The sequence below is a fragment of the Coregonus clupeaformis genome, chromosome 20 (genome assembly GCF_020615455.1).
Source record: "Coregonus clupeaformis isolate EN_2021a chromosome 20, ASM2061545v1, whole genome shotgun sequence".
In the NCBI taxonomy this organism is placed as follows: Eukaryota; Metazoa; Chordata; class Actinopteri; order Salmoniformes; family Salmonidae; genus Coregonus; species Coregonus clupeaformis.
The window spans coordinates 63,289,182-63,305,815 of record NC_059211.1 but is presented as its reverse complement, the minus strand read 5'-3'; the positions used below and the strand labels follow the sequence as shown (position 1 = coordinate 63,305,815).

The window sequence follows — 16,634 nt, the reverse complement described above, 5'->3', positions numbered from 1 at the left end:
TAGCGAAAACGCTGTATTCGTAGCGAAAACGCTGTATTCGTAGCGAAAACGCTGTATTCGTAGCGAAAACGCTGTATTCGTAGCCTCGGCCTAAACTAAATACTCTGGTTGTCTTTGGCAGGAGAGAGACCAGACTCAGAGGAAACAGAGCCAGAGACGTCCAAACCAGCGAGACCACACCACTGCTTCCACTGCGGGAATAGTTCTACCCAGTTAGGGAGCCCGAAAGGACATGAGAAAACGTACACAGGGGAGAAGCCATACCACTGCTCTCAATGTGGTTTTGGAGGGAAAGAGGAGGAGATGGACGTCACAGTGAAAGAAGAGGAAGACGGTTTTGGAGTTAAGGAGGGTGGAGAGATAACTGTTACATTAGAAGAAGAAGAAGAAGAAGAAGAGACTGGAGGTCTAATGAACACCAGTGAGTTTTATCTTAAACTGGGGCAAAAACTCTGCAGTTGTTGAACCGATGTCTCTGAATATCTCTTTCTGTATCGCTTTAATCAGTCTAAATACTGGACATCCCATAAGAGCAAAAAATAATACAAAAAAATACATAATTTGTTTTTCAAATCTCAATGGTTTTATTACATCCTTAATATTTTAGCTGTAAGGTAAGACAGACTGATCTGATTGTAATATATATGATATATTATTACAACCAAGCCTGAAAAGACATAAGAAAAAAAAAAAGTAAACAGGGGGAGAAGCCATACCACTGCTCTATATTATTACAACCAACTCCTGTGTGATTTCATGACATTTGGGTGAAATCTTGGCTTTCATTTTCTTTTCAAAATGATGAAGGATCATTTGGATCTGGATTAAAGGCCCATTGCAGTCAAAAAACATGATTTTCCCGTGTTTTATATTTATTTCCACACTGAGGTGAGAATAATATTGAGGATGCCATTTTAAGTGTAAGAGCTGTTTTGAAAAGGCCGCCTGAAATTTCAGCCTGTTTTTTGTGGGCTTGAGATTCAGCCTGCCTGGTGACATCAGGGACGTGATATGTCAGAGTTGTTTGTTTTGATTAATCTTGTTGTATTAATATTATTATTTTACATGATGTTGTATTAAATTGTGTATGTTCATGTTCACAGGGCTCCCTTGTAAATGAGACCCTGGTCTCAATGGTGACCCACCCTTTATGAATAAAAGTTCAATAAAAACAAATATGAGTTAATAGACCAATAAGAAAGAGTTCCAAACCTCTCTGCCAATAACAGCTAGTTTTCCGTTTTCCCTTCCCCACTCAGACCACTCCGAGACACTCCTTGAGAAATTGCTCTTTGCTAAGAAGCTATGTTTGTTTCTTGTTGACCATTTTAACTGTTACCCAGAAATGATTTGATATTGAGATTTTAAAAAATGTCTGCATTGGACCTTTAAACAATCTAAAACACTAACCTCAGGTTATTGAGGGAACTAGTCTGGATTAAACCTGAGAGAAGGCCAGTTTTATCATGTGGAGGTTTCATTTAGGGTCGTATTTCTCCAAACGTTTCGCAACTCAAAATGAAAAAAATAAAAATGTTTATACAATCCTGTTCTCTGTTTAACTAGATACTCTGTTTCGTCTTTGGCAGGAGAGAGACCAGACTCTCCCTCTGACAGCGGGAAGAGTCCTTCAGAGAAACCAGACCTGGAGACCCCAAAACCAGTGAGACCACACCAGTGTTCCCACTGTGGAAAGAGTTTTAAGTGGGTATGTTACCTGAAAGAACATGAAAGAATATACACAGGAGAAAAGCTGTTCCAATGCTCACAGTGTGGAAAGAAATCTACCCAGTTAGGGGAGCCTGAAAATACATGAGAGAATACACTCTGGAGATAAGTCTCACAAATGCACTCAATGTGGAAAGACGTTTAGCGGTTAGGTAACCTGAAGTCACATGAGCGAACACACACTAGAGAGAAGCCTTACAACTGTTCCCAGTGTAAAAATATATTTTTCTCATCAGGAGACCTGAAATCACACGAGAGAGCACATTCTTTAGAGAGGCCTTACCAATGCTCTCAGTGTGGAAAGAGATGTATCAAGTCATCACATCTGAAAGATCATAAGAGAATACACACAGGAGAAAAACCATTCCAATGCTTCCAGTGTGTAAAGAGTTTTAGCCAGGTAGGGAACCTCAACATTCATGAGAGGACACACACTGCAGAAAAACCTTTCCAATGCTGTCAGTGTGGAAAAAGGTTTACCCACTCAGGTCACCTGAAAACACATGAGGGAACACACACAGGAAAAAAACCTTTCCAATGCTCGCAGTGTGAAAAGAGTTTTAGCCAGTTGGGGAACCTGAAAAGGCATGAGAGGTCACACACTGGAGAAAAACCTTTCCAATGCTTCCAGTGTTGCAAGAGTTTTACCCGTTTAGGGACCCTGAAAATACATAAGAGAATACATTCTGGATAGAGAAGCTTTACCACTGCTCCCACTGTGGATTTAAATTTACCTGGCTAAGGCAACTGAAAGAGCATGAAAGAATCCACACCTGAGAGAAACGTTATCAAATCACATTTTTATTTGTCACATTCTACAGGTGTAGTAGATCTTACTGTGAAATGCTGACTTACCAGCCCTTAACCAACAATGCACAGTTTTTTTTTTTTTAAGTAACAAAATGTTGCTAAATAAACTAAAGGAAATATAACAGCACAATAAAATAACAATAACAAGGCAATGTGCAGTGGAACCAGGTAGTAATGAGGCTATATACAAGATGTACCAGTACTGAGTCAATGTCCAGGGGTACCAGGTAGTAATGAGGCTATATACAGGAAGTAGCAGTACTGAGTCAATGTGCAGGGGTACCAGGTAGTAATGAGGCTATATACAGGAAGTAGCAGTACTGAGTCAATGTCCAGGGGTACCAGGTAGTAATGAGGCTATATACAGGAAGTAGCAGTACTGAGTCAATGTGCAGGGGTACCAGGTAGTAATGAGGCTATATACAGGAAGTAGCAGTACTGAGTCAATGTGCAGGGGGTACCAGGTAGTAATGAGGCTATATACAGGAAGTAGCAGTACTGAGTCAATGTCCAGGGGTACCAGGTAGTAATGAGGCTATATACAGGAAGTAGCAGTACTGAGTCAATGTGCAGGGGTACCAGGTAGTAATGAGGCTATATACAGGAAGTAGCAGTACTGAGTCAATGTGCAGGGGTACCAGGTAGTAATGAGGCTATATACAGGAAGTAGCAGTACTGAGTCAATATGCAGGGGTACCAGGTAGTAATGAGGCTATATACAGGAAGTAGCAGTACTGAGTCAATGTGCAGGGGTACCAGGTAGTAATGAGGCTATATACAGGAAGTAGCAGTACTGAGTCAATGTGCAGGGGTACCAGGTAGTAATGAGGCTATATACAGGAAGTAGCAGTACTGAGTCAATGTGCAGGGGTACCAGGTAGTAATGAGGCTATATACAGGAAGTAGCAGTACTGAGTCAATGTGCAGGGGTACCAGGTAGTAATGAGGCTACAGTTGAAGTCTATAGTTTCCATACACCTTTAGCCAAATACATTTAAACTCTGTTTTTCACAATTCCTAACATTTAATCCTAGTAAAAAATTCCCTGTCTTAGGTCAGTTAGGATCACCACTTCAGTTTAAGAATGAGAAATGTCAGAATAATAGTAGAGAGAATGATTTATTTCAGCTTTTATTTATTTAATCAAATTCCCAGTGGGTCAGAAGTTTACATACACTCAATTAGTATTTGGTAGCATTGCCTTTAACTTGTTTAACTTGGGTCAAACGTTTTGGGTAGCCTTCCACAAGCTTCCCACAATAAGTTGGGTGCATTTTTGCCCATTCCTCCTGACAGAGCTGGTGTAACTGAGTCAGGTTTGTAGGCCTCCTTGCTCGCACACGCTTTTTCAGTTCTGCCCACAAATTGTCTATAGGATTGAGGTCAGGGCTTTGTGATGGCCACTCCAATACCTTGACTTTGTTGTCCTTAAGCCATTTTGCCACAACTTTGAAAGTATGCTTGGGGTCATTGTCCATTTGGAAGACCCATTTGTGACCAAGCTTTAAGTTCCTGACTGATGTCTTGAGATGTTGCTTCAATACAGTGGGGAAAAAAAGTATTTAGTCAGCCACCAATTGTGCAAGTTCTCCCACTTAAAAAGATGAGAGAGGCCTGTAATTTTCATCATAGGTACACGTAAACTATGATAGACAAATTGAGAAAAGAAAATCCAGAAAATCACATTGTAGGATTTTTTATGAATTTATTTGCAAATTATGGTGGAAAATAAGTATTTGGTCACCTACAAACAAGCAAGATTTCTGGCTCTCACAGACCTGTAACTTCTTCTTTAAGAGGCTCTTCTGTCCTCCACTCGTTACCTGTATTAATGGCACATGTTTGAACTTGTTGTCAGTATAAAAGACACCTGTCCACAACCTCAAACAGTCACACTCCAAACTCCACTATGGCCAAGACCAAAGAGCTGTTAAAGGACACCAGAAACAAAATTGTAGACCTGCACCAGGCTGGGAAGACTGAATCTGCAATAGGTAAGCAGCTTGGTTTGAAGAAATCAACTGTGGGAGCAATTATTAGGAAATGGAAGACATACAAGACCACTGATAATCTCCCCTTGATCTGGGGCTCCACGCAAGATCTCACCCCGTGGGGTCAAAATGATCACAAGAACGGTGAGCAAAAATCCCAGAACCACACAGGGGGACCTAGTGAATGACCTGCAGAGAGCTGGGACCAAAGTAACAAAGCCTACCATCAGTAACACACTACGCCGCCAGGGACTCAAATCCTGCAGTGCCAGACGTGTCCCCCTGCTTAAGCCAGTACATGTCCAGGCCCGTCTGAAGTTTGCTAGAGTGCATTTGGATGATCCAGAAGAGGATTTGGAGAATGTCATATGGTCAGATGAAACCAAAATAGAACTTTTTGGTAAAAACTCAACTCGTATTTACTTCCAAGAGGAGGTTTAGAACTCAGTTGAATGAAGTTGAAACCCTTCTTGTCACAGCACAATCCATTAAAGGCAAAATATCCTATATCTATAGACTCCTTTCTGAGAAAGGAGGATCCTCCTTTACTCCTTTGAAAATAATATGGGAAAAGGACCTTGGTCTGACTATCAGTGACGAGTTATGGGCGGAGGTTTGCGACAGGGTATACTGCTCCTCTACTAATGTAAAAATGAAAGAATCTAATTACAAATTTTTGTACAAATTTTATTACACTCCCCTGAGACTCCATAAAATGAAAACAGACATTTCTCCTAATTGTAATAGATGTACCTCTGAAAGTGGAACCTATATGCATGTATTTTGGAGCTGCAGAGAGATTGCCAGATTTTGGCAATCTATACATACTGCTGCACAGAAAATACTAGATGTACAGTTTGATATGACCCCGTGTCTCTATCTTCTTAATGCCCAGCAGGACTTTGTTCTTGATCCTGACAGAGAAAATTTGCTCATGACCATTACATACTTTGCTAAGAAATGTATTCTTCTATTGTGGGCCTCTAATACTTCTCCTACATTTAAAATGTGGATTGACCAGATTGTTGACTTTCTCCCCCTTGAAAAGCTCACTTATGACCTCCACAAGAGACAGCCCAAGTTTGATAGACTCTGGTCTCCACTACTCAACTATATTTCAAATTGGACAGAGTGAATGGGGGAATCAGGGAGATGGGCAGATGCGTGTTGTGTAAGGTGCTGTAAAACCTAAAAACTAATTATTGGCTCGTCATCTCAGCTAAGGCTGGAAATAGCTAATAAGAACCTTGATAGTGCTGCTGCAAGTTCTATAATTTAAATTTTGTTATAATTATTATTTGTGTATGTATGTATGTATGTATGTATGTATGTATATATATATACATATATAAAACAATTTTTTTTTATTATTATTATTTTTTTTATTTTTTTTAAATTCACATCTGTGAATGTGGAATGTGTTTGGTTGGTTGATTGAAAACTTAATAAAACTTTAAATTGAAAAAAAAAAAAAACTCAACTCGTCGTGTTTGGAGGACAAAGAATGCTGAGTTGCATCCAAAGGACACCATACCTACTGTGAAGCATGGGGGTGGAAACATCATGCTTTGGGGCTGTTTTTCTGCAAAGGGACCAGGACGACTGATCCGTGTAAAGGAAAGAATGAATGGGGCCATGTATCGTGAGATTTTGAGTGAAAACCTCCTTCCATCAGCAAGGGCATTGAAGATGAAACGTGGCTGGGTCTTTCAGCATGACAATAATCCCAAACACACCGCCCGGGCAACGAAGGAGTGGCTTCGTAAGAAGCATTTCAAGGTCCTGGAGTGGCCTAGCCAGTCTCCAGATCTCAACCCCATAGAAAATCTTTGGAGGGGAGTTGAAAGTCTGTGTTGCCCAGCGACAGCCCCAAAACATCACTGCTCTAGAGGAGATCTGCATGGAGGAATGGGCCAAAATACCAGCAACAGTGTGTGAAAACCTTGTGAAGACTTACAGAAAACGTTTGACCTGTGTCATTGCCAACAAAGGGTATATAACAAAGTATTGAGAAACTTTTGTTATTGACCAAATACTTATTTTCCACCATAATTTGCAAATAAATTCATAAAAAAATCCTACAATGTGATTTTCTGGATTTTTTTTCCTCATTTTGTCTGTCATAATTGACATGTACCTATGATGAAAATTACAGGCCTCTCTCATCTTTTTAAGTGGGAGAACTTGCACAATTGGTGGCTGACTAAATACTTTTTCCCCCACTGTATATCCACAAAGTGTTCCTTCCTCATGATGCCATCTATTTTGTGAAGTGCACCAGTCCCTCCTGCAGCAAATCACCCCCACAGCATGATGCTGCCACCCCGTGCTTCACGGTTGGGAGGGTGTTTTCCGGCTTGCAAGCGCCCCCTTTTTCTTCCAAACATAACGATGGTCATTATGGCCAAACAGTTATATTTTTGTTTCATCAGACCAGAGGACATTTCTCCAAAAAGTACGATCTTTGTCCCCATGTGCAGTTGCAAACCGTAGTCTGGCTTTTTTATGGCGGTTTTGTAGCAGTGGATTCTTCCTCGCTAAGCGGCCTTTCAGGTTATGTCGATATAGGACTTGTTTTACTGTGGATATAGATACTTTTGTACCAGTTTCCTCCAGTGTCTTCAAAAGGTCCTTTGATGTTTTTCTGGGATTGATTTGCACTTTTCGCACCAAAGTACGTTCATCTCTAGGAGACAGAACGCGTCTCCTTCCTGAGCGGTATGACGGCTGTGTGGTCCCATGGTGTTTATACTTGCGTACTATTGTTTGTACAGATGAACGTGGTACCTTCAGGCATTTGGAAATTGCTCCCAAGGATGAACCAGACTTGTGGAGGTGTACAATTCTTTTTCTGAGGTCTTGGCTGATTTCTTTTGATTTTCCCATGATGTCAAGCAAAGAGGCACTTAGTTTGAAGGTAGACCTGGAAATACATCCACAGGTACACCTCCAATTGACTCAAATGATGTCAATTAGCCTATCAGAAGCTTCTAAAGCCATGACATCATTTTCTGGAATTTTCCAAGCTGTTTAAAGGCACAGTCAACTTAGTGTATGTAAACTTCTGACCCACTGGAATTGTGATACAGTGAATTATAAGTGAAATAATCTGTCTGTAAACAATTGTTGGAAAAATTACTTGTCATGCACAAAGTAGATGTCCTAACCGACTTGCCAAAACTATAGTTTGTTAACAATACATTTGTGGAGTGGTTGAAAAAACAAGTTTTAATGACTCCAACCTAAGTGTATGTATTCTTCAGACTTCAACTGTATATACAAGGAGGAGCAGTACTGAGTCAATGTGCAGGGGTACCAGGTAGTTGAGGTAATTGAGGTAATATATGTACATGTAGGTAGGGGTAGAGTGACTATGGATAGATAATAAACAGAGAGTAGCAGCAGCGTAAAGTGAAGAGTGTGAAGGAATGTGTGCGTGTGGCGTCAATATGCATGTGTTTTGTGTGTGACCATGTGTGTTAGAGTGTCAGTACAGTATGTGTCAGTGTGTGGTTATAGTCCAGTGAGTGTGTGGTTACAGTCCAGTGAGTGTGTGATTACAGTCCAGTGAGTGTGTGGTTTCAGTCCAGTGAGTGTGTGGTTACAGTCCAGTCAGTGTGTGGTTACAGTCCAGTGAGTGTGTGGTTACAGTCCAGTGAGTGTGTGGTTACAGTCCAGTGATTGTGTGGTTATTATAGTCCAGTGAGTGTGTGGTTACAGTCCAGTGAGTGTGTGGTTACAGTCCAGTGAGTGTGTGGTTATAGTCCAGTGAGTGTGTGGTTACAGTCCAGTGAGTGTGTGGTTACAGTCCAGTGAGTGTGTGGTTACAGTCCAGTGAGTGTGTGGTTACAGTCCAGTGATTGTGTGGTTATTATAGTCCAGTGAGTGTGTGGTTACAGTCCAGTGAGTGTGTGGTTACAGTCCAGTGAGTGTGTGGTTACAGTCCAGTGAGTGTGTGGTTATAGTCCAGTGAGTGTGTGGTTACAGTACATTGAGCATCTGATAAGAATAATATTAAAATAAGGGGGTTGATGTCAATAGTCCATTTAATTTACTCCCAGACTCAAAAGTAAATGTGCATGTTTTTTTATTTCAACACATGAACTGAATATGGAGTAAGACAGTTTTTAATGAATACGCTCTATGATTAAATAGTCCTTTTTAAAAACTCTGGCTGTGTGTGAATCTGTGTGTCACAGGAGGTTGGTGGCAGCTTAATAGGGGAGGACGGGCTCTTGGTAATGACTGGAGCGGAATGGGTGGAATGGTTGGGGAGGACGGGCTCTTGGTAATGACTGGAGCGGAATTGGTGGAATGGTATCAAATACATGGTTTCCATTTGCTCCGTTCCACTGATAGAGGAATGTGTTAATGTGACTAAGGTATTACACCCAGATATTTTTTTTGTTGCATATGATTCTATTTTTCAACACCAAACCTACCACTAGTGGCCAAAGAGCTCTATTTTTATGTAATCTGACCTTTGTGATCAGCTGATACTCACCCCTCTTTGAGCAGTAGGCTCGACGCTTGCTTACATTTTACGTCATTTAGCAGACGCTCTTATCCAGAGTGACTTACAGAGTTAGTGAGTGCATACATTTTCATACTGGCCCCCCCCGTGGGAATCGAACCCACAACCCTGGCGTTGCAAGCACCATGCTCTACCAACTGAGCTACATGGGGCAACGCTATAGCTACATGGAATTTGGCTAGAGGAGCGTTAGCTTATTATGAAGTGGGGGGGGGTATTTTTTCACTTTGAGTCTCCAAAAGTCGGCCCTGCTCCCAAAGTACCATTAGCATGTCTCCTGAGTGGCGCAGTGGTCTAAGGCGCTGCATCGCAGTGCTAACTGTGCCACTAGAGATCCTGGCTCTGTCGCAGCCGGCCGGCGACTGGGAGACTCATGGGCGGGGCACAATTGGCCCAGCGTCGTCCAGGGTAGGGGAGGGAATGGCCGGCAGGGATGTAGCTCAGTTGATAGAGCATGGCGTTTGCAACGCCAGGGTTGTGGGTTCGATTCCCACGGGGGGCCAGTATAAAAAATAAAAATAAATTATTCACTAACTGTAAGTCGCTCTGGATAAGAGCGTCTGCTAAATGACTAAAATGTAATGTCTCCTGCCCTACGAGGAAATAGCGCGCTGGACCACGGGTATACAAGCCATCGCTCACCCCCATTTCAACCAATCAGTTCACTTCTCTCTGTACCAGGGAGCAACCAAAACAGAGAGTTGCGAGGCGCTGGACAGAGGAGGCGTAACTCAATGCCTCAGGGTTGCTTTGCGACTACTGATTGGAATATGTTCAAAGACTCATCCACCCAGGACTCATCCATCAACATGAAGGAATATACAGTATATAGATTCTACAAACCCTACTGAGTATTCCCTACAATACTTTTGCTGCGTCACCCACAATATGTTTTGCTCTATACATCAATTAGCAATATGATTCTCATTGTGGCCATTTATTTGACCTTGGAACATGGTTTAAAACCCATATTTAATGCAAATGTTATTTAATATGAACAAATATGAATCATTGTTAATGCTTAGACAATTAATTTTCATATATCATGAATAAATACAGGTTATTGAGAAAATTTCCGACATTCCGTGACCCGGAAGTACTTTTTATGTGTCGCTAACGAAACGCTGATCTAGTTACCCACCACGGTAGCTTGCTAGCCAACATAGCTAAAACGTTAAAGCTCATCAGACACTGTCGTTGTGTATTAGCCACTGTTTTAAACACACTTCTATCGTATAGCTAGTTGTCGCATTTAATTTCATTTTACGTTGCTAGTAGTCATCTAGCTGACTGGTTAAATTAGCAGTAGCACTAGGCTAGTCATTAATGCTAACCAGCTAGTTACCTAACATCTCCGACCATGAGCTCACTAAGCTACTTACCCCCTGCTGAAGAAGAGGAGGAGGTCTGCTGGACGGTGAAAGAGGAGAAGGAAGAGGAGGCTGTCACCGTCAAAAAAGAAGTAGCGGGTGAAGCCGTTACAGTGAAAGAAGAGGAAGAAGCTTTCAGAGTGAAAGAAGAGGAGGAGGATGCAGATTTTGGAGTGAAGGAGGAAGGGGAGATTACTGTCACATTGGAGGAAGAAGAGAAGACAGGAGATCTGATGAACACCAGTATGTACCATCTTAAAAATAGGGCCACAAAACTCTGCAGTTGTTTAACTAAAGTGTGTTTTTAAAAGGGTATTCTACACTTGAATATGTTGTTCTGTACTGTAGGAATTGTTAACGCTACAAAGAGTGGGGTCAACCAACAAAACGTTAATGGATAAAATGCTTTGCATTATATTTTTCAAAATCGCTTTCTGTAGTGCTTTGCTCAGTCTATTCTATACTCGACAACCCCATGACCAAATTATATATTTTTTTAAACATGTTTTGAAGCGCTACTTCATTTGTTTTAGAAATCTCAATGGTGTCATTAGGTCCTTATTTTTGTAGTTATAAGATAAGACAGACTGATCTGATTGAAATATCTATGGTGTTATTAGGTAAGACAGACTGATCTGATTGAAATATCTATGGTGTTATTAGGTAAGACAGACTGATCTGATTGAAATATCTATGGTGTTATTAGGTAAGACAGACTGATCTGATTGAAATATCTATGGTGTTATTAGATAAGACAGACTGATCTGATTGAAATATCTATGGTGTTATTAGGTAAGACAGACCGATCTGATTGAAATATCTATGGTGTTATTAGGTAAGACAGACCGATCTGATTGAAATATCTATGGTGTTATTAGGTAAGACAGACTGATCTGATTGAAATATCTATGGTGTTATTAGGTAAGACAGACTGATCTGATTGAAATATCTATGGTGTTATTAGGTAAGACAGACTGATCTGATTGAAATATCTATGGTGTTATTAGGTAAGACAGACTGATCTGATTGTAATATCTATGGTGTTATTAGGTAAGACAGACTGATCTGATTGAAATATCTCTGGTACCACATCATATAACCTATATTATTACAACCAACTCATGTCTGATTTCAAATGATGAAGAGGACAGAATCAAGACATGGATCATTTGGATCTGGATTAAATGTTCCACTGACTACAGGTTATTACAGTGCAGGAAAAAAAGTATTTGATCCCCTGCTGATTTTGTAAATTTGCCCACTGACAAAGAAATGATCAGTCTATAATTTGAATGGTAGGTTTATTTGAACAGTGAGAGACAGAATAACAACAACAAAATCCAGAAAAACGCATGTCAAAAATGTTATAAATTGATTTGGATTTTAATGAGGGAAATAAGTATTTGACCCCTCTGCAAAACATGACTTAGTACTTGGTGGCAAAACCCTTGTTGGCAATCACAGAGGTCAGACGTTTCTTGTAGTTGGCCACCAGGTTTGCACACATCTCAGGAGGGATTTTGTCCCACTCCTCTTTGCAGATCTTCTCCAAGTCATTAAGGTTTCGAGGCTGACGTTTGGCAACAATTTCACTGTACATTTAAGCAACAAGAACCTGTGAATTATCGTGAACAACACACAACTAAGGGCTGTTCTTAGGCATGTCGGATTATCGTGAACAACACACAACTAAGGGCTGTTCTTAGGCATGTTGGATTATCGTGAACAACACACAACTAAGGGCTGTTCTTAGGCATGTCGGATTATCGTGAACAACACACAACTAAGGGCTGTTCTTAGGCATGTTGGATTATCGTGACCAACACACAACTAAGGGCTGTTCTTAGGCATGTCGGATTATCGTGAACAACACACAACTAAGGGCTGTTCTTAGGCATGTTGGATTATCGTGAACAACACACAACTAAGGGCTGTTCTTAGGCATGTTGGATTATCGTGAACAACACACAACTAAGGGCTGTTCTTAGGCATGTCGGATTATCGTGACCAACACACAACTAAGGGCTGTTCTTAGGCATGTCGGATTATCGTGACCAACACACAACTAAGGGCTGTTCTTAGGCATGTCGGATTATCATGAACAACACACAACTAAGGGCTGTTCTTAGGCATGTTGGATTATCATGAACAACACACAACTAAGGGCTGTTCTTAGGCATGTCGGATTATCATGAACAACACACAACTAAGGGCTGTTCTTAGGCATGTTGGATTATCGTGACCAACTAAGGGCTGTTCTTAGGCATGTTGGATTATCGTGACCAACTAAGGGCTGTTCTTAGGCATGTTGGATTATCGTGAACAACACACAACTAAGGGCTGTTCTTAGGCATGTCGGATTATCATGAACAACACACAACTAAGGGCTGTTCTTAGGCATGTTGGATTATCGTGAACAACACACAACTAAGGGCTGTTCTTAGGCATGTCGGATTATCGTGAACAACACACAACTAAGGGCTGTTCTTAGGCATGTTGGATTATCGTGAACAACACACAACTAAGGGCTGTTCTTAGGCATGTTGGATTATCGTAAACAACACACAACTAAGGGCTGTTCTTAGGCATGTTGGATTATCGTGAACAACACACAACTAAGGGCTGTTCTTAGGCATGTCGGATTATCGTGAACAACACACAACTAAGGGCTGTTCTTAGGCATGTCGGATTATCGTGAACAGCACACAACTAAGGGCTGTTCTTAGGCATGTCGGATTATCGTGAACAGCACACAACTAAGGGCTGTTCTTAGGCATGTCGGATTATCGTGACCAACACACAACTAAGGGCTGTTCTTAGGCATGTCGGATTATCGTGACCAACACACAACTAAGGGCTGTTCTTAGGCATGTCGGATTATCGTGAACAGCACACAACTAAGGGCTGTTCTTAGGCATGTCGGATTATCGTGACCAACACACAACTAAGGGCTGTTCTTAGGCATGTCGGATTATCGTGACCAACACACAACTAAGGGCTGTTCTTAGGCATGTCGGATTATCGTGAACAGCACACAACTAAGGGCTGTTCTTAGGCATGTCGGATTATCGTGAACAACACACAACTAAGGGCTGTTCTTAGGCATGTTGGATTATCGTGACCAACACACAACTAAGGGCTGTTCTTAGGCATGTCGGATTATCGTGAACAACACACAACTAAGGGCTGTTCTTAGGCATGTCGGATTATCGTGAACAGCACACAACTAAGGGCTGTTCTTAGGCATGTCGGATTATCGTGAACAACACACAACTAAGGGCTGTTCTTAGGCATGTTGGATTATCGTGACCAACACACAACTAAGGGCTGTTCTTAGGCATGTTGGATTATCGTGAACAGCACACAACTAAGGGCTGTTCTTAGGCATGTTGGATTATCGTGAACAACACACAACTAAGGGCTGTTCTTAGGCATGTCGGATTATCGTGACCAACACACAACTAAGGGCTGTTCTTAGGCATGTCGGATTATCGTGAACAGCACACAACTAAGGGCTGTTCTTAGGCATGTCGGATTATCGTGAACAACACACAACTAAGGGCTGTTCTTAGGCATGTTGGATTATCGTGACCAACACACAACTAAGGGCTGTTCTTAGGCATGTTGGATTATCGTGAACAGCACACAACTAAGGGCTGTTCTTAGGCATGTTGGATTATCGTGAACAACACACAACTAAGGGCTGTTCTTAGGCATGTCGGATTATCGTGACCAACACACAACTAAGGGCTGTTCTTAGGCATGTCGGATTATCGTGACCAACTAAGGGCTGTTCTTAGGCATGTTGGATTATCGTGACCATCTAAGGGCTGTTCTTAGGCATGTTGGATTATCGTGACCATCTAAGGGCTGTTCTTAGGCATGTTGCGAAGCAGAGTGCCAGGAAACAGCCCTAAAGAGAGTGTTATTCACAGTAATCCACAGATTTGAGTAAAATGGTTATTATTATCTTGCATTACGTTTGACATTTTAGTCATTTAGCAGACGCTCTTATCCAGGGCGATTTACAGTTAGTGAGTGTACACATTATTATAATTTTTTTTTCATACTGGCCCCCCGTGGGAATCGAACCCACAACCCTGGCATTGCAAACGCCATGCTCTACCAACTGAGCTACATCCCTGCAGGGCCGTTCCCACCCGGGCCAATTGTGCGCCGCCCCATGGGTCTCCCGGCTACCGGCTACCGGCTACGACAGAGCCTGGATTCGAACCAGGATCTCTAGTGGCAGAGCTAGCACTGCGATGCAGTGCCTTAGACCACTGCGCCACTCGGGAGAACAAGTGGATAAGAATGTCTCTATTTGTTCTTCCTGTGGAGATCAGGTTGATGAATTAACTGGCTGGGGGCTGTGGGACAGTGGATGTGCAGGGATAATTCAAATGGAACTGTTATTTAAGGTTGATGAATTAACTGGCTGGGGGCTGTGGGACAGTGGATGTGCAGGGATAATTCAAATGGAACTGTTATTTAAGGTTGATGAATTAACTGGCTGGGGGCTGTGGGATAGTGGATGTGCAGGGATAATTCAAATGGAACTGTTATTTAAGGTTGATGAATTAACTGGCTGGGGGCTGTGGGACAGTGGATGTGCAGGGATAATTCAAATGGAACTGTTATTTAAGGTTGATGAATTAACTGGCTGGGGGCTGTGGGACAGTGGATGTGCAGGGATAATTCAAATGGAACTGTTATTTAAGGTTGATGAATTAACTGGCTGGGGGCTGTGGGACAGTGGATGTGCAGGGATAATTCAAATGGAACTGTTATTTAAGGTTGATGAATTAACTGGCTGGGGGCTGTGGGACAGTGGATGTGCAGGGATAATTCAAATGGAACTGTTATTTAAGGTTGATGAATTAACTGGCTGGGGGCTGTGGGACAGTGGATGTGCAGGGATAATTCAAATGGAACTGTTATTTAAGGTTGATGAATTAACTGGCTGGGGGCTGTGGGATAGTGGATGTGCAGGGATAATTCAAACGGAACTGTTATTTATTATCGTAAATAACTAACACCTATCAACCGATCAGCATCCAGGATCCAAACTACTGATTTTATATTAAAGGATGTAGTCTGGATTAAACCTCATAGGAAGACCGTTTAATCATGTGGAGATTTCATTCAGGTCTCGCTGTTTAACCAAATACTCTGCTTTTCTTTGACAGGAGCGATATCAGACTCTCACTCTGACAGAATAAATAGTCCTTCAGGTGAACCCGATCCAGAGACGTCCAAACCAGTGAGACGACACCACTGCTCCCAGTGTGGAAAAATATTTATTCGGTTAAAGCACCTGAAAGAACATAAGAGAATGCACACAGGGGAGAAGCCTTATCACTGCTCCCAGTGTGGAATGGGTTTTGGACACTCAGGGTATCTAAAAGTGCATGAGAGAACACACTCTGTAGAGAGACCTTTCCAATGCTCCCAGTGTGGCCAGAGATTTATCCAGTCATCACATCTGAAAGAGCATGAGAGAATACTACACACAGGAGAGAAGCCTTTCCAATGCTCTCAGTGTAAAAAGAGTTATACCAAGTTAGGGAACCTGAAAATGCATGCGAGAATACACACAGGAGAGAAGCCTTTCCACTGCTCCCTGTGTGAAAAGAGTTTTACCTATTTAGGGATACTGAAAAAGCATGAGATGACACACACCGAGAGAAGCCTTTCCAATGCTCCCAATGTGGAAAGAGTTTGACAGAACACACACAGGAGGGGACAAGACCTAACATTGTTAAGGCCACGGAATAACCACCTCCAAAATGATTGACACCCTTGATAAAGATGTGTATAAGATCAATAATACTAATACTGAGCTATATTGTATGCTGACTTTTTTTTTGAAAATTGTGTTTTATACAAATACAATTGCTCAGAGAAAGATATTTTGTTTAACAAACAAAAAAACTGATTGATTGTACATGGGAGTAAACCATAATATCGCTGATAAGCAATTTGGCAGTACGCCCAGAACATTGCTCTGGGGGCCAAAAGGAGTATCTCAGCCTTGTGAGGTATCAATCAGTCACATGCAGGAACCGCGCACAACTCCAACATCACATGCAGGAACCAACGTTAAATAATGAATCATGTAAATCATGCTTAAATGACTTGTTTGTGTAGCTGTATATAAGGGCTGAAAGGGAACGCCCTTGTCAGAGTTTTCATCAAGTT

At 41.7% G+C, this 16,634-nt stretch overlaps 1 protein-coding gene across 2 annotated transcripts; it reads left to right on the top strand.

Moving 5' to 3' along the window:
• Positions 1-229: 229 nt before the first annotated feature.
• LOC121564282 (zinc finger protein 239) lies at positions 230-16,295 on the top strand. Of its 2 annotated transcripts, XM_045205693.1 has the most exons (3): positions 230-421; positions 1,590-1,708; positions 15,623-16,295. In XM_045205693.1, the coding sequence occupies exons 1-3, from the start codon at positions 304-306 to the stop codon at positions 15,653-15,655; spliced, it is 270 nt and encodes an 89-aa protein (XP_045061628.1). In that variant the 5' UTR covers positions 230-303; the 3' UTR covers positions 15,656-16,295. The 2 variants fall into 2 exon arrangements, with proteins under 2 accessions (XP_045061628.1, XP_041731647.2); XM_041875713.2 differs by lacking the exons at positions 230-421; positions 1,590-1,708 and adding an exon at positions 10,186-10,676.
• Positions 16,296-16,634: the final 339 nt, after the last annotated feature.

Coding starts and splice junctions, on each gene's coding strand:
- LOC121564282 (XM_041875713.2), top strand. CDS start 10,424: ATGAGCTCACTAAGCTACTTACCCCCTGCTGAAGAAGAGGAGGAGGTC. Junction 10,677..15,622: donor AGGAGATCTGATGAACACCA/GTATGTACCATC, acceptor TTTCTTTGACAG/GAGCGATATCAGACTCTCAC.